We start from the raw sequence: 23,913 nt of genomic DNA on the forward strand, positions 1-23,913 counted from the left end.
CAATTTTATGCAAGCATGGAAGACCACCTGCTCTGCATACAGAAGGTCCCAGGTTTAATCCTTAGTTATGTTGTGGCGCCTTCCAGATGTTGTTGGACTACAGCTCACATCAGGCCTAACCAGCACAGCCAATGGCTAGCAATGATGGGAACTGTAGTCAAGCAATATGTGGAGGGTACCACATTGGCTAGTGTAGACCATGCTGAGCTAGATAGTGAAATAATCTGACATAAGGCATAAGGCAACTTTCTAGGTGCCTAAGTTTACGTTGAAGTAAATCCGACTGAGTTCATTGAGGCTTACTCCCAAGTCAGTGTAGTTATGGTTTTATACTATGGCTGCGATCCTATGAGCATCTATTTGACAATATGTCTAATTTAACTCAGTGGGACTTCCTTCTAAATAAACTTGCATAAGATTGGGATCCATGTCTGATAAACCTACTAACCACGCTGTTCCATCTCCCACAGTAATACCCATGGCAAAAAACAACAACCAACTAATTAATGCTAAGCATTAAACCAGGGGCTTGAGAAGTTTATTGTGTGTAAACATCCTGAATTCTATCCATTGTGATAAAAAAAGAGCTTCCCACTCTTTTGCCTTTGGGAAGTTAAAGCTAAATTATTCAAGGTGTTGTGTTGCCTTCCAAAATCCATCCATTCACAGCAGGACTGGGAAACCTGTAGACCTCAGATGGTTGCTGGACTCCACCCCTACTAAACCTGACCATTGCCCAAGCTAGGTGGGGTTGATAGAAGTTGGAGTCTGATGACATATGGAATGCCACGGGTTTCTCAGCTCTCCTAGATAGGCATCCTCTGGATGCTGTAAAATATAAAAATCTCTGGTTATCAAATGAGAGAATGAATGTGAGCTGTGAATAACAGCTTGAGGTTGAAATTTGAGTAGCTCTGAGATAGCAGGTAAAGGTAAATGACCCCTGGACAGTTAATTCCAGTCAAACTTGACTACGGGGTGTGGCACTCATCTCTGCTTTCAGGCTCAGAGAGCCGGCATTTGTCCACAGACAGCTTTCCGGGTCATGTGGCCAGCATGACTAAACCGCTTCTGGCAAAAGCCAGAGCACACAGAAACCCTGTCAATGACAAAAGCCAGAGCACACAGAAACCCTGTTTACCTTCCCACCACAGCGGTACCTGTTTATCTTCTTGCACTAGTATGCTTTCGAACTGCTAGCTTGGCAAGAGCTAGGACAGAGCAACAGGAGCTCACCCCATCATGGGGATTCGAACCACCGACTTTCCGATCAGCAAGCCCAAGAAGCTCTGTGGTTTAGACTACAGCAGCACCAACCCCTTTTCTGATATAGCAGTAATGGGTGGTCAGTTCTTTACTTAGTTTTTCCTCATTCTGGGCCTCAGCAATGTAAATCAATAAAGAAGAACAGAGCAGGGGGACAGCTTGCTTTGAAATGAGTTGGAACTTTCTGAGCTTTGGTGGGGGGAGCTTGACCTGAGGAAGGAGAAATAGGTAGCATGTGGCAAAGAGCACCCATCAGCCCAACCAATAGCAACTGATGTGCAGAGTGTCTTTATGCTGAGGTTCATGGGGGCTTCTTTTAACTCAAGCTGGGCTAGCCCTACGATAGGGCAGTGTGTGTAAAATGGTAAAGAAGATAAAGCGACTTTCGATTACATACTGTAAACCAGCTCATAGATTTATGCATTTTACTTTACAATTATAGAGTAGAAAGGCTTGCCGCAAGTGGGTGAATGATGGACAGTTCTGCTAAGAAGGAACCATTTCCATAACAGCATCATGTCATGCCTGAATAATATCACCTGATACTACAATATATTGTTTCATCTCCCATCAGAACAGCAGATCTTTAAACTTTCATCTTAGAAAGTAAGGTAGTTACAATCTCATTTAAAGGCTGTCAACACTGACCAACATTACCATTACTGATAAACACATTGTTTTGCCCTTGACCTTAGAGTTATTGTACTAAAACAATGCAATTGACTCTTTATACTTAATGGCAATAGCATAAGAAAATATGTTTTTGCATTTTGCTTAACGTTATGGATAATGGCTTGAAAAAGTTTGCTTCAAGTCAGTATCTCCCTTTGAATCATGTCTTTTAGATTATGATTCTGTGAGCAGGGACTGTCCTGTTTTAACTGATTTTATCCCAGCCATTCTGCAAGCCTTCTTGGCTGAGCACTGGGTTACAAATGCTCTAAAATAAACAAACCAAGGAAATGAATAAATCTGAAAGGTCTTTAAAGCTGAAGAATGATGAATGCTACTGCTTTTCTTATGGTTTAATTGCAGTCCAAAGTCTATTAGGTTGCAAGTCTGTAGGCAGCCCATAGACATTACTTAATTATAGTGTTATGAGTTTGTGGGTGCCAGAACACTATAATCCTTGGATTCAGCATGTGTTAGAATTTAATTAAGGCTTGGTGTGCTAAAATGAGTGCTAGTCTTAAAATATAAGCCAGGCTAGTTTTCTGATGAGGTATTAACCTGGGGTGATAAGCTATTAAGAAAACAAAGGCAATGGGCCATTAAGAAAGCAATGATCAAAGGAGGATCAGTACTAGGTGGCAAATGGGTAGGGCCCCTCCCTCAACAGATAGAGCAATGTGAGTTAGAAGCTTAGAGTAGACTTAGGAGTTATGTGACAGAGAACCAAAGCAGCAGGCAGAGCACAATGTTTGATGTCTGTTTGAATCCAAGGCTGCACCTATGGGAGAAGCAAGGTCCTATTGGGGCGGTAATGCTGCAAAGCCCTGCTTTGTAGGCTCAGGTTGTATATATTTGTCAATAAACCATATATCCTAAAGACACCACAGTCTCTGCTGTGCCACATTTCCAAAAGGAAACAAGGACTCTTGGTGAGATCCTGGAACCCCTGGAATTTCACTGCGCTCAGAGATTCGAATGGCGTAGAATTTCTGTACCATTCAAGATATAAAAATAACAGAGCAGTGTATATTTAAAGGCTTGTACATTTTAATGATAAATGATGATGATGGAATAATTTAACCACGACTTGTTTGGAGCTGTTCACAAATTGACGCTAATTTAAGCCAGATATTTATCCATCTCTTTCAGGCACTTGACAGGCTCAGCTGCTTAGGAATATGAGTTATTTTAGATTTGATGAAAAAATGAGGTGGGGAGCAACAGAACATTCTCTTGACTTCTCTGTTAGATCCACACTGTCCACTTTGTTAGGTTCGCTTGGCCGTCCGCAGACAAATGTTGAAAGCATGATAGGAAAAGCAGTTGGAGAGGACTTGGGATTCTGGTCCTCTTCTCCCCAGCATACACTGAATGCCTCTGAGAAATTCTTAAAGGGATGGGCATAGTTGAGCACGTTCCTCAAACCTTTTTGGACAGAGTTGAGCATGTTCCTCAAACTGTTCTCTTCATTCTTTTTAAATGACAGCAAACTCTTTCTTCTTCTTCTTTGTTTCTGGAGAAATAGTGTTTCAGAAAGGACAGGCAATAGACACGGGGGAAATTGAAATTGGAGTTCAAGTGATTCAAGCCATTCTTCCAGGCCTCTTCTGGCGTTTCCAGATTATGATCCATCACCCAATGTACCTGAAATTTAATGTTTCTCTGGCAAAGGACTCACTTTTCGGGATATATGGGAGACGCAATATTCCCCCTACTCACACACAGGTATTTACTTACTTACTTACTTACTTACTTACTTACTTACTGTAAAAGTTAGCTATTTCAGAAATATATGGTGTTCACTATTAAGTTGACTGCTGTTAACTTTCCTTCTTAACCTCCCTCGACAAAAACATTCCTTTATCAATTTAGGCAAAGAGAAGAAAGTTCTCAGTTTTTTGTTATTTTTGAACAAAGCACAAAAGGTCACCAAGCATATAGATGATGTCCCACAATGTTTGTTTGTTTGTTTTTTTATGTCAGCAACCTGATTTGCCAACCCTTGCAAGAAACAAGGTGCAGAGGTGACAAAGGAACTACTCTGTTTGTTGGCAGGCTGGAGTGATAGAAATGAAAGCATTCAACAGAAGCAAAATCAGTGGCTGTAAAACCAATGGTAGCAGCAGTGGGGTAAATTTGGGGGGAGCGAGCTGTAAAGACCTATGAGGGCTGCGTGTAGTGTACCAACTGCACAGCACTGAAATACTGACATCCTGCACTTCAGGGTGTTGGACTAGATTACCCCTCAGGGTCCCTTCCAACTCTACAGTTCTATGATTCTACATTTAGGAACATGGAATATTCTCCCCAGAGGTGTACTGCCATAAATACATGCCCTAACCACTGCACAGCCACTTTTTGATAGCTAGAGGAAGTCCTTCCAGAAAGAACAAGATTTGGCTTTGCCTCTTATTGCAACATTTACTCAGTTTTCCAGTTGCTCGTAGAAAAAATTACCTCATGCATGAATTGTCCAGTCTACTGAGCGTGTTCTTTCATCCTTAATGGGGTCATGGACCCCACTTTGCAAACTCTGTTCCATGCATAATGGCATTATTTGTACATAATAATAGGACTGTGGGACTGAAAGGAAACTGGGCACTGCATACTACCACTCTGGTCCCACACAGTCGTTGTTCCCAGGTTGCAGAAGAACAGGAACTTGCAGAAGAATTCTTTCCAAAAGTTTTAATGTTGAGATTGGTGTGATACATACACAGATTGCTGTAACAAACAAAAACAATAACCACCAGTTTAAGAGGCCATAGATAGGCTAATTAAACAAAGGCCTGGGGAAAGAGGAAAGTTTTTGCCTGGCACCTAAATATATGTAATGAGGGTGCCAGGCGAGCCTCCCTGGCGAGAGCACTCACAAACTGGGAGCCACTGCAAAAAAAGCCTGTTCTTGTGTTCCCACCCTCCAGACTTCTTGTGGAGGAGGCACACGAAGAACAACTTCAGCTGGTGAGTGCAGGGTCCAAGATGGTTTACATCAGGAGAGACGGTCTAATGGGAAAGGGGAAAATACTCTCCCTACATACTTTTCCACAGCATGCATAATTTTATAAACTTCTAATATGTCCCTCCACTTATTTGCCTTTTTCTTGGAATCTTTGCTTGGCCATGGTGTGTTATGTATGTGGGGGGAGAGAAGGGGGAATTGCCAGCATAGCACTGTCTACTCTTCAAGATCTCAGGTAAGAATCTTACCATGGTGGTTGTTTGAGATTGGTGATGCCTGGGATTGAACCTGGGACCTTCTGCATGGAAAGCATGGGCTCTGTTGCTGAGCTGTAGCTGCCCCCTAAAGATGGGGATGTGTTACTTTACTCAGATCTCTGTGTTTGATGGCAAGCTGAGAAGCTCACCCGAAAGAGTGTTGCTTATTTGCTAAGTGCAATTACCTACAGCTTGAGCACAAACCTGACAGCCAGTTAAAGCACTTGTTCAGGTTCTTGTAATTACATCCATGCTTTGATTCCAGTTAGATCATTGGTGTCGCATTTACAGAGAACACTAAAATATCTTTTTAATTACCTAGTGAACACTCCCCCAATCTGTTGCCCACAAAATACTTTGGATTGCAACTCTCATCAGCCATTTCCAGCATGCCCAATGGTCAGGAATGATGGGAGCTGTAGTCCAACCATTCCTGGAAGCTGTGCTTTTTCCAGGCGGCACTCAAGGGTACGCAGTACCCACACCTCTTTTGTTGGTTGTTAAAAAGTGTGACACTTACTGTAACGACTTCATGGTGAGTACCAGCACCTATTTTTCTAGAAAAAAAGCACTGTCTGGAAGGCACCTAGTTGTGGGGAAACTGATCAGGGGCAGTGGGGACATAATGGTTTTGGAACCAAATTCAGAACAAAAAACTATGTTGGTTTTAGAAAGCAGTTAAAACACACACACAACCATGCATATAAAGACAGGCTTCTATCTAATCATGTTTTTTATTGTTGCTGTTTCAGTTTGATTTTGTGAAACTGATGGATGGGAAACAGTTAATTAAGCCAGAATCAAGACATTCTGAGGAATCTCAGCATGCTCCTAGGAATCTGATCTTAATGTCCTTGCAAGAAACTGGTTTCATAGAATATATGGACCAGGGAACTTGGCACTTGGCATTTTACAATGATGGCAAGAAAATGGAGCAGGTGCAAGTGTTGACAACGGCAATTGGTAAGACCACTTGGTTTTGTCTTCCTCCTCTTTCTAATAAAGGCTTTCATAGATTATTGAGCCATTTCTTGTATCTGACATATATGATGATAATTATTAAATAGGTTCCTGGATTCTAGGAAGCATGGGCTGTTTTGGGGTGGGTCAGTTCTGAAGCATAAACAATACAAGCTGAACTAAATTGGTGGTGAGGGAATTCTCATTAAAAGCCACATTCTGATTTTTCTTGTTGAAATGAATGGTGAAAATTATTAATTATTATTATATATTAAACTTACTGATTGCTTTTTTATTTACAAGCTATAACACATAGATTAAAACCAGCATAAAACTAAAACAGAGTGACATCTAAAACTCATTCTAGTTTCAATTTTTTTAAAGGAAAATAAAATCCTTAAAAACGATATTCCTTCTGTTAAATGTTATAAATCAGGGGTATTCTTCAAGAATATTCTCCATCAAGAACCACTTGGTTGCTTTACAGGATTCATTTATGTGATTGGCACTTTTGAAGAAAGCTGTTTGCATTGTAGGGCAAATCTGTAAATCCCCTAAAAAATTAAACTCATGTTTACAATATTGCACCAGAGTGGTGTGTTTGGTGATCTTGAGCACATTTGCTTTTCCAGGTCAAATTCCATCAGTGATTGCCCCAAAATGAGTTTTTTGGGGGGGCGGGGCTAAATCTTACAGAAGTAGGATGTTTATCTGAAGTATACAAATGACAGGCATTGGAATGTTCAACGAAAATAATCTCTTATTTTAAACAAAACCATGAAATAAAGAAGATACAGATTTGAAGTGCAATGGGGGTTACTTAATAAATACTTAGAATCTTCAGATGCTTTACACAGTAGGGAATTTAATATGAATTCTCAGTATAAAAACTTCACATTGTATTGCAGAATGAAAGACCTATTGTTCTAAACTGTCAAGGCCAAACCTAATACATAATAAGTTGTTTGAACAGATGTTTTATTTCAGGTTGTGTATGAATACAGTGAATGTAATTGGTTCCCCACTCATCTGAAGGTTGAGTAATACCACTTGAATGGTTGTGCTGCATGGTTGCCTCTCGTTTCAGAAGTGGTTTGTTCACTTTGTTGTTATGCTTTTCTTTTCTCTTTGTATAAACAGAAGTCATGGATGACTGCTCCACTAACTGCAATGGGAATGGAGAGTGCATTTCTGGGCACTGCCACTGTTTTCCAGGATTCCTTGGTCCAGATTGTGCAAGAGGTAGGGATTTCTCATTTATATATTTGAAGTAGAAGAAAAGACAAATAAACAAACAAACAAACAAACAAACAAACAAACAAATATCAATTTTCTCAGCTTGGAGCTTCAGCAATGAAGCAGCTCAGGCTTAAGTGCTGGAGGCGTCACTTATTCCTGACTCTCAATCAAGCCTAGATCCATGCAGGTGTTTCTATGCATTTTCCCCTCCTCCCATGTCGCGTCACATGCAACTAGCTGGACTCATTGGCAGCAGCTCTGTACTTCCTGCCTGATATGCTGTTTCCTCTGTTCCTGTAGCTCTAGGGCGTGGGTAGGCAAACTAAGGCCCAGGGGCCGGATCCGGCCCAATCGCCTTCTAATTTCGGCCCGTGGACGGTCTGTGAATCAGTGTGTTTTTACATGAGTGGAATGTGTCCTTTTATTTAAAATGCATCTCTGGGCTATTTGTGGGTTCATTCCCCCCCAAAAAATATAGTCCAGCCCCCCACAAGGTCTGAGGGACAGTGGACCAGCACCCTGCTGAAAAAGTTTGCTGACCCCTGCTCTAGGGGATATGGAGGTAGAAATCCTTCATAATATACCCTTCATGATTTTGAAGCGAATAGTGGACACTTCAACTTCCACTCATCAGCATCAGATCTTTATCAAACAGACATTGAGACAGTAGTGACTGCATACCAAAAATGGTGGGCTGATCTTTCACATGCAAAGGGTACCTCCAAATAATAAATATAAGGAGCACTCCCCAAAGCCAAGCTAAGTATCTGATGCATACACATCATGACCAGACTGTTAACAGAGAGAAAAAGTATTCCAGCTTATGGAATAACAGAAATGAGAATAAAATGAAAAGATTGGATAGGAAATAGAATGTGAGAAGCTGAAGCAGGTACGCTAAATGGATGGTAAATTTGAGAGGAAAAACGGATGATAAAAGGTTTGAGGGGGCCTTCAACAAGATGGGCTCTCAGCTCCAAATAGTGTTGCTCCAGAACACTGAGGGCAATTTTCAGTGGCAGGTGGCTCTCAGACCTATCAGCCTGCCATAGGAGTAAGGAGCAGGGCCACCAACTGAGGTGAGCCCTCTTGGGGTTCCTGCTGCTGCTCAAGAATACCAAGTGTTGGTACCACAAAGTGTGGGGTGGGGGGAGAATCATAGGCTAATAGAATTGTAGAATTGGAAGGGGTTCATCTAGTCTAAACCCCCTGCAGTCCGGGAATCTCAACACTCATCCAATTTGAAACCATACTGGACCCTGCTTAGCTTTGTAAATGTGCCACCACTTTTACTGCAGTACCAAATCCTATATATATCATTAACACTCAAATATGTTTCTTCTCTACAGACTCCTGCCCAGTATTATGTAGTGGAAATGGAGAATACGAAAAGGGCCACTGCTTGTGTCGCAATGGGTGGAAAGGCCCTGAGTGTGACGTTCCAGAAGAGCAGTGCATTGACCCCACTTGCTTTGGCCATGGAAAGTGTATCATGGGAATCTGCATTTGTGACCCAGGATATAAAGGAGAGATATGTGAAGAAGGTTTGTGCCTCTTCTTTCTCTTACTTGCTTTCTTTTCAATGGAGCTGTAGCTGAGAGGTAGACCACACATGCTTGGCATGCAGACGGTCCCAGGTTCAATCCCAAGCATGTCTAAGTGGGGTTGTGAGTACCCTCATCTGGAATCCTGGAAAGCCACTGCCAGCCATTGCAAGCAATACTGTATAGTCCATTGGTCCAACTAAGCAAAAGGCAGTGCCAACAGTTTAAAGTTAAGAACACATCACTCTGCAAATCCAATGCCCACAAAAAAATCCTGTTTCCTCTACCACCTCCACCAATAATACTTTATCTTTCAGAGGAATGACAGAACCTTATTTGTAATGTCAAAGCCTATTTCTCTGCTACAGAGAGATTACAGTAGTGGTACTGACATAGATCAATTAGACATGTCTTAACAACAGAAGCTTGGAGAAGGATATTAGAAATGGCTGATAAATTCTCTTTATGCCTTAACCCTAAAGGAAGCTCAATATAAACTGATGTGCAGATGGTATATGGCACCTCAAAAGCTGAATGGAATCTACAAAGTAAACTCAGTTGTTGGAAGCGTGAATTGATAGATACTGATTTTGTGCATACGGCAGTCATATCCTTAAGTTGGTAGATACCAGGATGTGCACAATCACAAAATTTGTTGTGTATCTAGCATTTGGAAGCAGCCTGATAAGTTTCAGAACTGCTGTGTGTCATTCTAGTTCAATTTATTATTTGGTTCCAAATTTGATCTGTTAAATCTGAAGCTCTTTTTTTTGCCTCTATTGATCACAATAGGGAATCTATTTTGAAAAGCTATAACTCCCCCCCCCTTTTTTTTTTACACAAGTGGATTAAATTATCATGAAAAGTTGCCCTTCTAGAGTGGATTAACACCTGCTGAATTTCAGGAAGATGGATTCAGCGATTGTCCCACAAGGGCAAACTGAAGTTAGGAAAGTAAAAATCATATCCCCTCCACTGTTTTCTTTTTCTGGGAAATCAATTTAAAAACCAGGAAATGGCAGAGGCACCCAGAGTAAGAAAGCTGCCAAGGTTCAGACAAATAGGTCTAGGGGCATGTTCTACTATTGAACTATGATCCAGGGCCATCTTTACCATTCGATGTAGTGGCGTGGTGAGCCAGGGTGCCAAGCTGTGGAGGGCACCAGGTGCTGCATTTCATTAGTGGAGCCGACGCCAGCGGGCGGGCCCAGGCGCGGTCACACAAATCGGCAGGCGGGCGCAGGCACACACAAAGGGAATGCGGAAGAGGGAGCTTGTGAAGATGGGGACGCCCAGGAGCTGCCTCCCTTCTCAGAAATAAAAATAAAATAAGGGGGCACCGCCAAGGAGGTAATCACATTTTAATGGTAGGTCTTTATTTAGGGAGCCTGTCCAGGGCTGCTACGCCTCTGTATGCCTGCCTGAGAGTGAGCCTCCCTGGAGTCCTGGGGGGCTTCCTTCGAGTAAGACACGCAGAGGATCCACCTCTTCTCCACCAAACACCCAGCCCCCTACCCAAGCATCGCCTTTCTACACCAGCTCAAAGTCCGTCAAAGGCGATGTTCTGTTTTTTTACTGGGAATATTTGGGGTGGCTATGCTGGATGGCTGGTTTTTAGAAAGAATAAAAATCACGAATAATATGACTGCATAGAACCGACTGTCTCTTGGAGAGGAAGAGGTGGGGGAGAGAACAAAGTTTGTGATCCTAGCTGATCGCCTTTGGATCTGGAGAATCTTTCAGCCTTCTCTCCCCTACCCCACCCCACCTTCCCGCTAGCAGAGAGATCTAGGAGAGAAAGAAGCAGAAGAGATAAATTTCTGCAAACTGAGGTTTGAACGGGACATTTAAAGCAGAAGAACGCTCTTTTGCGGAGGTGAATTTGATAATGTGTTTGGTGAAAATGACCTGGAGGAGGGAGGCAAAGCTTGCCTCCCAACACAGATCCACTGGAGATTTTGTTTGGCGGCTGAAGCTTCTTCCTCTTCCGATTCTGCCTCCTAGCCCCTCACCTCTGCAAAAGAGCGTTCTTCTGCTTTAAATTTCCCATTCAAACCTCAGTTTGTAGAAATGAATTTATCTCTTCTGCTTCTTTCTCTCCTCCTAGAACTCTCCACTAGAGTTTGTTTATATGGTAAATAATGGTCAGCAAATCAACTAAACTAAACTTTAAAAAGTTCAACAACTCTGGGGAACCTTTCCTAAAGAAGGTCAACAGCCATTGCAAGCAACAACTTTGGGGTTCCCCCCCTTAAAAAAGGTTGACAACTCTGGGAAATGGGAGGGGGGAATCTTTGCACCACGGCATCGGATATGCTTAAGACGGCCCTGCTATGATCTTTCCCTAACCACCTACACCTTGCTTCCCTTCCTTCCCCATAGGAATGCTCCTGACCCTGACTACACATTAGCTTCTTATCCTTCTAGGCTCAAAATGCTTTTCTAGGCCTTGACTTCTACTTGAGCTGACCCCTGGCCCTCTAAATTGACCCTGTATGGCCCTGACACATAATTATAACCATTGTTCCAGAGGTCTGTGCACCACCGAAACAAGAATTCTCAATGGATAGGAAATGAAAGCAGATGAGCAACTCTTAACTGCATTTGGAAGCTCACATCATAATTTGGGATCTGATCTATAGATTCCGCACGTCTGTGGTGGCACCAACCTGAAGACCCAACTAGATCAATAGGACTTGCAGCACAAGTAGTAGAGGTGCCAGGAGCCCCAAGTAACATTTCCTATGGGGCATGGCTCTCTCTATGCTTAAAGCCCAAAGCTTCCTAATGGCCGCTCTGCAATCTTGGCAGTACAGTGGTACCTCGGGTTACATACACTTCAGGTTACATATGCTTCAGGTTACAGACTCCGCTAACCCAGAAGTAGTACCTCGGATTAAGAACTTTGCTTCAGGATGAGAACAGAAATCGTGCTCTGGCGGCGCAGCAGCAGCAGGAGGCCCCATTAGCTAAAGTGGTGCTTCAGGTTAAGAACAGTTTCAGGTTAAGAACAGACCTCTGGAACAAATTAAGTTCTTAACCCGAGGTACCACTGCACATACGATAAGAACTGATGGATAAGCAGTGCAGTGGTAGACTCTAGGCCAGAAAATGATCCCCTTAAGGTTCTCCACTCTTCAGGAAGGGAGAAAAGCATTGGGAAAGGGTAAACTGACTTTAAGGTAAAAGGCACCAGTTAGTTTTGTGGTGTCAGTTGTTTGGAAGTATCTTTGATGCTGGAATTCCACTCTAACCCTCTCTGCTAACTTGCTACTTGACTAAGTTGTCTGCAGGCATCCGTTGTGCTGTTTGGACGTCTCATAGTCAAGACAGCACAATAAGCATGGGTTGATGTAAAGTGCGAATTGACCTTTCACCTAATAAAGCTAATCCCATTAAGAGAAATAACATGTGAAATCTGCCCTAAAACACACCTTTTGTTTATGCATGTCAGAAGGAAGGAGCCCCAGGCCCAGGGGCCAAATGTGGTCCTCTAAGATTCTCTATCTGGGACTTAGGAATCTTCCCACAACACACCCTTTGCCTAGCCACTTTACTTCTCCCCTGGCCTCATCCCTCACTGGCCCTGTTTTGCACTCTCTTGAGTTTTTGCCTGGCTGGAATGTGTCCTTAAACTCTGATAATGCCTCTTGGTTCACTGTATTGAGTGGTATGTGAGAGTATGCAGAAACTTTACTGCTTTTCAGGACTAAATTTACCTCTGTTGCTCCACCCACCTTTTCCTCTGACCCCACCTACGACTATCATATGGCCCCTGGAAGGTTTCCCAGTAGGAAATGTGGCCCTCAGTTTAAACAAATGTTTACACTGATTTATGTTCTTAACAGTTTTCTGCTTTCGGTGCTGAATGCTGTTATCTCCTTCCTTTACTCCTCAGAGGACTGTTTAGATCCTATGTGTTCTGGCCATGGAGTCTGTGTTCAAGGAGAATGTCATTGTTCCATGGGTTGGGGAGGAGTCAGCTGTGAAACATCACTCCCTATCTGCCAAGAACAGTGTTCAGGTCATGGCAGTTTTCTTTTGGATACTGGAGTATGCAACTGTGACCCAAAGTGGACAGGTTCTGACTGCTCAACAGGTAGGTAGACAAAATATCCTTCTAATGATTTGACTTGGTTTCAGAAAAGAATAAAGGCTTGGTGTGTGGAGGGTGTGTGTATGTCAAATTTTGTCTCCATTACAGTTTGGGGTACAGCAGAATACGATATAAACTAAAACTCAATGTGCTTTGTGAGAAAAGACTTAACCATATCTTCAAGCTAGAGGAAGCAAATATTTCCAGGAAAAAACAGAAGACAAGAGAAGGTGCAGAGCATGATAGAATGAGTATAATGTAGATGGTTTCCCAAGCAATCCAGAGCTGCTTTTTATCCTCACAACTAAGGATAGGGCACTATTTCCAAATTCAATTTTCAAATGCTCTTTGGAATACCACACTCCCTTTGAAAAAGAGGAGCTTCTTCTTTTTCAAAAAATCACCTGGTGCTTTGATCAGTCAGACATTGGCTGTTGGACATTCTGCAGAAGATGTGTTTGCTATGAAAGTGGCAGAGTGTTACCATTTTAACTTATGAAACGGCTGTCACCATTGCATGCCACACCTTTCATAATATTTAGTTAAACCCTGAGAGTCCTCCATCTTACAGAGCATCTGCTAGCTTGAAGAGTGTTCCCTTCCCCTAGAATAGGAAATAAGAATGGGAAATAATTATAATATTGACTGCTTTTAATTAGAAAAGACTCTTCTCTGCTGCTTTTGATTTCATTAAGGAAGTCATGAGAGTAAAACCTAAAACTAATTACCTATATGCAAGCAAACTGCATTTTAAAAAAGTTTTCCTTACTGATTTGAGTTGTACTTTTGCCTGTAAACTTCCGCACCTCTCTAATCAACTTGTCTGCACTTTATATTGATTTCTAAAGCGAGGGGCGGTCTGTGATTACTATGCTGGATTATAGCCTTTATTCAATGCCCCCCCCCCCCTTTTGAGAACTTGATGTTGTTGTTCCACAATGGCAACATTGACTGAACAGTGTAATAGCAAGTAATGCATCTTACCTTTCACCCTGAAATGCAGCATTATTTTTACTCAAGCTATACAAAGAAAATATGTGGCCAAACTTACAGTGGTTTATCCACTGATGGTTTTTCCCTTTCTAAACTTCTAAAAAATCAAAGGCAAAGTTCTTCTTCTCTCTGCATGTGGAGAGCAGCATGCAAAAGTATTCACATCAGGGCTGGCCCACCCATGATGCAAAGTGAGGGAACTGCCTTGGGCAGCGGGATTCACAGGGGCAGTAGATCTGGCCTACAAGGATTGCATTGCCTGCTGCAATGGCAGCATGTTACTGGGAGGTTGGACCTGCTACCTCCTCAGCAGCCCACTTGCACCCCATTGTCACCTCCACAGTGGCCTCTTGGTGAATAGGAGACACTGCTGGTCTCCTTCCACCAGAAGGAAATGGTGGGGATTGCCCGGTGGGATATCCTGGGCTCTCCACCCACCCAGCCATTGTGATTCAGAGCAGGCAACTTTCACCCCCATGATGACCTTTGACTCCCAGTTCAACCATCATATAAGGTTGATTTGACCCCCCCTCCCCTTGTTCCCAATGAGGATCTTCACTCACTCCTTCTTCCCTGGTGGCAAGATGCCATTTTGCAGTTCGCCTCAGGTGCCAAAATGTCTTGGACCAGTCCTATGGCACTCTAAATTGTCCCATCTCCCTCCTCTAGGGTATTCATATGTTGGCACATAGCAAGGTTGGATGAGGCCATCCACAAGTGAACCACCTCCTACAGCATTAGAGTTGCCATATTTCAAAGAACAAAAAAGAAGACACATTTGCTGACTTCTACACGACGGGGTGAGCACCCGTTGCTCAGTCCCTGCTCCTGCCAACCTAGCAGTTCGAAAGCACATTAAAGTGCAAGTAGATAAATAGGTACCACTCTGGTGGGAAGGTAAACGGTGTTTCCGTGTGCTGCTCCGTGTGAAGTGGCTTAGTCATGCTAGCCACATGACCCGGGAGCTGTCTGCGGACAAACACTGGCTCCCTCGGCCTATAGAGCAAGATGAGCACACAACCCCAGTCTGTCACGGCTGGACCTAATGGTCAAGGGTCCCCTTACCTTTTAACTATGGATTGCTATGACAACTCTCATTTTACATACCCATGAAAAAGAGGAGATGTCCTGGAAAAAGTGTACATATGGCAACCCTGTCTACATCAGTGTAGCCCTCCTGTGCAGGAGAAACCTTGGCTGGGGCAGGTAGCAACAGTGTTCTGCATTTTTGTTTTCCACAATTGTGCACTGTGATGGCACTGTAAGGGCCTGCACCATGAGAGGGGAGGAAGGCAACCAAACCAGTTAAAAACCAGTTAAACTTCACCATTACCACCCAATGGGTCTCTTCAGCCCCACCCTAGCAATCATCCAGTCCTTTAACCTCCAGAACATTTTTTTTAAAAGACAGTCTCAACAAACTTTCTAAACCAAATGAAGTGATAAGGCAATTAGGCACAGTGTAGGAATAATGTCTAAAACGTATTTAAATCAAAACAAACTCAACTTTTTACTTGAGATGTTTGTAGGGTAACAAGTAGCCATATGGGAGACTGCTAGTGGTTTCCTGTGGGACAAGCAGGAAAGTCTGTTATTTAAATCACCCTGAAAATGCAATTAATTTGGAAATATATTTTATTGAGATATTATTATGCCTAGATCGGTGTGCTTTCCCCAGGCTACATCATTTAAGCACACTGGGAGAATTAACTCTCTCTCCCACCCCCATATTTACCTAGATTAGATTTCCAAATATGCCCTCAGAGTATCTGACCAGTAATTTAAGGCCTGCCTCTACAGATTGTCTGTCTGTATGCAGATCAGGCTGGGCTGAAGGTATCATGCACTATATTCTGTATTGTCCTTTATTAACACCCCTAGGGGTGGATTCCTTTCCTCTTTTCAGAATATTCTAGAAGTACACTCAGACAATTTTAAAATTGAAGAGCTGCTGGCCAATGAAGCTTGTTACCGACATACACGGTAGCTTTGAGAAAGTTGACGCTTTTTGACGAAAACCTTGTTGACTGCCAAGGGGACTGTTAACTTTAAATGACACAGGGAACTTTACATTTTAAGTTTTGATCATTTTCATTTCTGAAAATTTATTTTAACTTTTCATTTTGTTTTTATTTATTAAATTTGTCAACCGCTTGCACAGGGTAACCCAAAGTAATTTACAAAGAAACAGGCAGTAACCCTACATAGATGCATTAAAACCAGGAAGAAAGAGAAATACATTAAAAAATCCCACCCACTTCTAAAAGGCCTCATATAATTAAAGGCCAAAGGCCTAGTTTCGAACGTTTTTGTCTGGTGCCTGAAGGTATATAATGATGGTGCCAGGCAAGCCTCCTGGGTGAATTATTCTCTTTATCTAGCCTTTGTTCAATAATTGGCATTGGCTAGAAAAATTGCTAATGACTGATGTTTGGAGAAGATTGGGCTTTATAAATTGCCGATCTTCATTCAAAATAATCTGTTCGAAAGATACAAAAAAATTATGAAGATACTGTTTAAAAATGTAGAGTTGTGGCCCATGGTTTTGTATTTGAACGTGAACATTTATAAAATGCCTGTGTAGATAATTTTATGATTTTCTTCATACATAAAATGAAGATCTGTAACTTAACGCATATTCTGGTTGATGTATCCTCCTTCAGTGTGGGAATTATATGAATCAGAATGATGAAGTGTTTAGCTTTGGCTTTAGTTTTATATATTATAAATGTAAAAACTTAGTGAACGTGTCGAGGTACCCAAGCCATCCCCAAATAAATCACAATTCACACAGAATTTTTGTTTAAGGTTTTTGGCATAATTTTGGTCACAACTTTATTAAACTACATAAATGTGAGTGGTTGCTTAGGCATTGGTTATGATAATCTGTCCCCGCCCAGGGACAGAACTGACTTCCTGAATTCCAGCGAAAACCAGTAAGGAAAAACAATATTTGGGGGGGGGGGGAATAGAGCTGGGCATCAGACCTTCACCTCTCCCCAAATGCTCCCAGGGGCTTGCGTAGCCCAAGCCCCACACCAGGGATTCGGACGAAAGCATGGCAAGCCCCTGGATTCCTTTAACGGAATTCCCTTGCAGCAGCAGCATTGGAGGGGCAGGCACTGCCAACCACATCCCCTCCACCAACCAAAAATTAACCAATGCCTAATCACAACCTTACAAGTTGTGACGATTTGCTACGCAGTAGGCAAAAACCAAATGACACCAGCCAATCAGACAAAATTCTTACCAGGCCCCTGCCCCAAAAGCAGATGACCCCATGACAGGCATAGCAAGGTCAAATGCAAGAGCCCTAAATTAGGGCGGGTAGGCGGGTGATCCAGTGCCCGCAGCAAAATAGAACGCTCAATGCTGCGTGCTCAGTATATAAAACCCTTGATCCATCCCACAAATTGGCAACATGAAAATTTCCCCAGTAACCCAAACAGCCCAATCACTGCCAATGGCCATCTAAACGATCCTGCCCAGCAACAGAGGGGTGGCCTGTCAGACCCCACTGCAACACGTGCTCTCCATGAAGGAGAACATGCTTAATGAGAAAAATGCTTCATAGGTCTTTTGGTGACTTAAGTATTTAAAATAATAATCCAAAGTGAATTTCAAGGCTCCTTAAATGAATGTATGGATGACCAATTTATTTATCTTCTGGGGGGCGGGGAGATACCGAACCAAAAATTATTCAAAGTCAGTTTTTGTCCTATTGATATAGAATTTATTGTCATTCAGAATGTTTGTGAAAGAATTCTGGAACAGCATGACTTAAATGTGTACTTCTTGTACAAACGTGTTGGAACAGAAATCAACTTTGAGAAGATTCTCTCCCCCCCCCCGCCCCCGTTCTTTGAAAATATAATTTATAATGAATTTTTAAAGATATAAAATGAACTAAATTTCCCTAAGGATACAGCACAGACATATTGTGAAAAGACAAGAGTACAATTATTATTCAGCAAGAGATAGGATCATTATTCTTTGAAACAGGCCCAGTGTCATGGTCAGGCAAATGCTAGGGTCCCAGAGGCTGCCCCACTGCTGACTCTAGCATCCCTGTAACTTTTACATTTTTAAAAATAGGACCTGGGGCTGATAGAAGTGCCTCTGCCATCTTCATTTCTGCCTTACACTCCTGGGCCTCACCCTCAATGCGGCAGGCCTAAATATCTCTAAATAATGGCTGAACTGCTCAATAATTAGCATGTCAAAGCACTACATTATATCAGCACTGCAAGGGAGATGGCAGAACATACAAACTGAGCATCACAGTTCCCAGGCCAGCCCACACATGAGGCAAGGTGAGGTGGCTGCCTCAGGTGGCAGGAGCCACCAGGTCAGCAGATCCTGATGTCAATCTTTCTTCCCTTCTTGTTCATGATGAAGATATTTCCTCTAGTGGTGGGGGAGGAACCATTTTGGAGTCCACCTCAGGTGCCAAAATGCATTGGGCAGCCTCCCTAACAACCATAGAAATCTACTTCTTAATAAAGGTGATCTTTCCCAGGCAACAAAATATAAATGCCAAATCTCAAAAATGTTGATGTTACAACAACAGTGTGCCATAATGATAGAGTCACGAATATATTTATTTAGAATTTACTGAGAATGTCAGTCTTGTCTGTATACCTGCTTTTCGTTTGTATAGTCCAGACCCCTATGGGTGGTGGTTTGTGCTATGACACACTTCTGTTGTTTGATTACAGTCTGTTACATTAATACATTTTCTACAGAGATAAATAGAGAGCAATAAGGAAAGAAGTATTGCTATTTATGACACCTAAAAACAGAAAGAAGCCTGGTATAAAATTACATAGCTGTCAGCGCCTTTTATATCATGCCTTCATTTATATATTTATTATAGTTGTGTCGTCTGTGCTGAAAAAAAAATTGCTTATGATAATGGGTTTTGTTCAAACATTTAAAAAATAATATTGTTTGTACATGAAATTGCTATTTTGGCCGTACAACTATTATTCAGTTAATAAACAATCATCTGTTGCTGTCAAGGCGGGGAATTTTCTTCTACCAGCCCTCAAAACTGACATTTTAAATCAAAACAGACTTCATTATTTTAGATTGCACTTACAGAAGTGTCGTGAAAATTGTCTGTCAGGTTAAGTGCAGTGTAACTTTTTTTTTAAAAAAAAGAAGTATTGGAAATGAACTTGAATTGCACAAAGAAGCTTTCTTGGACATATTTTATTTACATAGTGTGTTTATAGCATTTAAGGGGTTTGAGTTTTAATCAATAGATGAGCTGTGCCCACTGACCCCTCAACTAAAACTTCAGTTGAATCACCATCTTCAGTTTGATCAATTAAATTGAAATAAATATGTGAATTACCAAAACTTCAATAGCACCTTTCAGTCACTATCACTGACAGTTTAATCAACAGAAGGTACCACTTTTAGAAGCAAAGGCTATCTTTAATATATCCTGTCTTATTCACTGTTAAGTGAAACACAAAGACCAAAATAGTCTCAAGAAATAAACAAGTTTGCCCTTTACTCAGAGCCCTAATCAATTCAAATTGCCTCTATTAATTACTCAATTTAAAGCTTTAAGGAATTAATCTATCATTCAATCAATTAAATCTTCCTGTCATGCTAATGACACAGGCAGAAATTGTATATAGTGACCCATTAGACTTGCCAGAGGCAAAATAATTTCAGTTCCAGTATCACTGGCTAGACCTGTAGCATTAAGGGAGCTAAGAAACAGACTGATGATTCTCTGCAGACATAGGCTATTTCCCCGCCCCCTTTTATATTGCCTTTTATCTTTCAAATTGCAACCGTGATCTCCATTCCAAATTAAGTCTATTTTTGCAGGAAACATAGCTTGGGAAAGGCCATTCTTGGGCATTTTAAAAGCTTGAAGCCACTCCTTTCATTATTTCAGGTTCATCGTTTCTTGCCACTCTTGGGAGATTAGGACTGGTGCAAAAAGACGTGGCTTTTCACACCCCCTCTATGTTCCTGTCTTAGTTTCATTATCTTTCTTGGGCTCATGACTTTGAGACTGGGGTGCAGCTTGAGAACTAAATAACTCTCTCTATCCATATCTGTCTATTGCAGCTACACTTGCTCTGAAGCCCCAAAATATAGTGTGCAAATATAAAATGTTTCTCACAGGCTTTCACAGTCAATAATTCACGAGGCATCGGTCCTTTGAGGCAAGGCAATAACTTTCCTGTTTGCACCATCTTCTCACTTTCATCCATGTAGAAATCAATGTCTGAATGGTGGGCCAGAGTCATGCCTGCTGCTGGTCCTGCCCTTGACTTCCATGTACTCAAGGTCCCTATGTTGGAATAAGCCCACATACATGGATATATGACAATTCCTATATGTGTGCTCCATTCTTTCTATATATGTAGCACATGGATGCATGTGCTCAGGAGTATTTGCATACTACCTGCGTGCACAGGTAGTATGCAAAGTTTGCAAAGATTGAGGGTGAGCTAATTGGTGGACTTCGCAATCCCTTTGTAGGGGAAGGGCCATAGCTTAGTAAAACCTCAGCGCCTAGGGCTTGCCGATCGCATGGTCGGCGGTTTGAATCCCCGCGGCGGGGTGAGCGCCCGTCTTTCGGTCCCAGCTCCTGCCCACCTAGCAGTTCGAAAGCACCCTTAAGTGCAAGTAGATAAATAGGTACCGCTTTATAGCGGGAAGGTAAACGGCATTTCCGTGTGCTGCTCTGGTGCCGGCTCGCCAGAGCAGCGATGTCATGCTGGCCACATGACCCGGAAGTGTCTGCGGACAGCGCTGGCCCCCGGCCTCTTAAGTGAGATGGGCGCACAACCCTAGAGTCGGACACGACTGGCCCGTACGGGCAGGGGTACCTTTACCTTTACCTTTTTACCATAGCTTAGTGGTACAGCGTATGCTTTGCATTATTATTATTATTATTATTGTTATTATTTATTCATTCATTCATTTATACCCCGCCCATCTGGCTGGGTTTCTGGGCGGCTTCCAACAGAATATTAAAATACAAAAACCTATTAAACATTAAAAGCTTCCCTAAACAAGGGTGCCTTCAGATGTCTTCTAAAAGTCTGGTACAGTGGTACCTCTGGTTACATACGCTTCAGGTTACAGACTCCGCTAACCCAGAAATAGTGCTTCAGGTTAAGAACTTTGCTTCAGGATAAGAACAGAAATCGGGCTCCAGCGGCGCGGTGGCAGCAGGAAGCTCCATTAGCTAAAGTGGTGCTTCAAGTTAAGAACAGTTCCAGGTTAATAACGGACCTCCGGAACGAATTAAGTACTTAACCCGAGGTACCACTGTAGTTGTTTTTCTCTTTGACATCTGGTGGGAGGGTGTTCTGCAGGGCTCCCTGGTTCTGCATAAGGTCACTGGGTCAATCCTCGGCATCTCCAGGGACAACAGGGACAGACTCCTGTCTGAAACCCTGGAGAGTTGCTGCCAGTCAGTGTAGACAGTAATCTGACTCAGCATATGGCAGCTTCATGTAATCCTATGATTTATGGAGTAACACTACAGCAGTCATATAATTTGCAGCCTAGGACAGAAACAATGAATTTCTTGTAATTTCATTGTAATATTATTTGCAGACAAAACCCCTATGCAAGCATTGTCCAAATTCAGAAATACAGCACAGTCATTGTGAAGAAACAATATGAGCTTGCTAGCTGCATCCTCATTGCTCTCCATGATTTCAAGAGCAACATTCTGAAGCAGTGGGATTCTGGTACTCATAGAAGCTCCTTATATGATGCAGAACCTTGGGAAATCAGGTTCTACATTGTGTGGGAATCCTCCATTGAGTAAAAGCAATCTTCACATTTCAGTCACTCACCCTTCAACTCAAAGCTTGCTTGCTCACACCAAATCTCCCTCCTCCTCCTTTGTATTATTGCAATTTATTACCTGCTCTTCACCGTAAGGTTCTAGGGTGGGCTACAACCATTAAAACACAACATTAGATAGTTTAAAACAACTTAGAATAACCAAAAATAAGATGAGCCCTAAAAATATACCACAGAAGTGTCAACAGCCAGGATAAAGAGTTACATCTTCAGCATTTGTCGAAAAAGATTGCTGGACTAGAGAAGTCTTTGGCCTGATGCTGCAGCAAGACATGTCTTCTGTTTTATGTCAGATTATCTTCCTCATACCATGCCATGTTATACCTGGATATCTAAGATTATTTTAGGCATACTTTTACAATAGTTTTTCTTTATTTTATCTGTATTTTATTGAGCATCGTATATCCCACTTGAGACAGGTGCTTTTGATTAAGAAGTCTATATTTTCTTCCAAATAAATAAATTTCAAAATATCAGTCTAAAATTATTCTCAGAGATCTTGATCTGCAGAATTACTTCTGAAGGCTTTTTAGTGTGAGACCCTTCACTGCACATTTAAATAAGTATCATACCACATTAAACAGCCATCGCATCCCCCAAAGAATCCTGGGAACTGTAGTTTGTTAAGTGTGCTGAGGGTTGTTAGGAGCCCCCTGTGCCCCTCACAAAACTCCAGTTCTCAGAGCAGTTCAACAGTCAATCCCTCTTCCCGCGGAACTCTGGAAATTGTAACTGTGTGAGAGGAATAGGGGTCTCCTTACAATTTACCATTTACTAACTACACTTCCCATAATTATTTGGGACTATTAAAATTGTATGATGTTGCTTTAAATGTATATTGCAGATGGGGGCTCAGTTCAGCCATAATTTGAATTTAAGCCTGCCTTTTAATCTACAAAATATGGCATACGTAATTTCTGAGACCTTTGATAACTCAGTCTTCTAATTTGTTTAATAAATTTATGGAATATGATTAGATCCAACATCCAAGAAATTAATTGAGCTAAAATTACTTGGATCTTCTCACCTCCTTTTTCATATAGGGGAAATAATGCAAATTATCCACATATAACAGTGGTATGTCAGAGACTTCTTCCAGTGAGAAGTGAAAGGTGGGGTGTGATGATGTCGATGGTAGCTATTTTTATATTTGTCCCTGATGCAGCTGCTCAACAACAACAGGGAAATCAAAGTTACAGGCTGTCAAGGGTTTCTCTTTTCCCTCTGGCCCTTGGTTAGAGACAGCAGTTGTATTGCTCCTTCTGTCTTGGTGTACTGCCCTCTGGATCCTCAGTGAGACTTTGCCACAGGAAATACTATGCAACAGCCTTTTAAGTCAGTAAGATAGATTTTATATTGCAAATTGCCCTGTGATCCTTGGATGAAGGGTGGTATAGAATTTTAATAAATAATACTTACAATAGTGTGGTCCTATGCATGCCTGCTGAAAAGTAAGTACCATAGAGTTCAACCAGGCTTACTCTCAAACAAGTGCATAGGATTTAATACATTGATTTATGTTCTGTTAATCAATTAAACTACCTTTAGGACCATCTCTCACCATATGAACCCAACTAGACCCTGCCATCGTAAATGGAGGCCCATTTTCATATGTTCCCACTGTGGGTGGTCATGAGGGTGGCAACATGAGAACAGGCTTTTTCAGTGGTGGCTCCCTGCTTGTGGAATGCCCTCCCCAGGGAGACTCGCCTGGCACCATCGTTATATATCTTGAGATTCCCGGCCAATACAGTACTTTTTGGTTAGCCCTTGGGCATTTTTGCATGGGTGGCGTGTTTTAATTTGCATGGGTGGCCTGTTTAAATAGAATTGTCTTTTAGATTTTTTTATGCTGGTGTGTGTGTGTGTGTGTGTGTGTGTGTGTGTGTTTGCTTAAAATATTGTAAATTGCTTTGGGTTGGCAAAAAAAAGCAAATAATAAAATTTAATTATTATTGAAGTACTTCATTTTATCTGTCCTGAATCTTTCAACATTCAGCTTGATTTGATTCTAGTTTTATGAAAGTGGGAGGAAAAACTTTTCTGTATCCCGACCATGCATAATTTTAAAAG

At 41.9% G+C, this 23,913-nt stretch overlaps 1 protein-coding gene across 14 annotated transcripts in view; it reads left to right on the top strand.

Annotated features, from left to right (window-relative positions):
• The window catches only part of TENM1 (teneurin transmembrane protein 1), a 372,670-nt gene that overhangs the window by 208,442 nt on the left and 140,315 nt on the right, over positions 1 to 23,913 (top strand). For 9 of the 14 annotated variants that reach the window (XM_083423250.1, XM_083423251.1, XM_083423261.1 and 6 more), the window contains 5 exons: positions 3,458 to 3,663; positions 5,910 to 6,120; positions 7,258 to 7,359; positions 8,706 to 8,900; positions 12,799 to 12,999. In XM_083423250.1, coding sequence (XP_083279376.1) covers positions 3,458 to 3,663; positions 5,910 to 6,120; positions 7,258 to 7,359; positions 8,706 to 8,900; positions 12,799 to 12,999 — 915 coding nt within the window. The remainder of the gene's footprint in view (positions 1 to 3,457; positions 3,664 to 5,909; positions 6,121 to 7,257; positions 7,360 to 8,705; positions 8,901 to 12,798; positions 13,000 to 23,913) is intronic. The other 5 variants (XM_083423260.1, XM_083423252.1, XM_083423263.1 and 2 more) reach the window with 1 other exon arrangement.

This window comes from Podarcis tiliguerta (genome assembly GCF_965153285.1).
Source record: "Podarcis tiliguerta genome assembly, chromosome: Z".
Taxonomy (NCBI): Eukaryota; Metazoa; Chordata; class Lepidosauria; order Squamata; family Lacertidae; genus Podarcis; species Podarcis tiliguerta.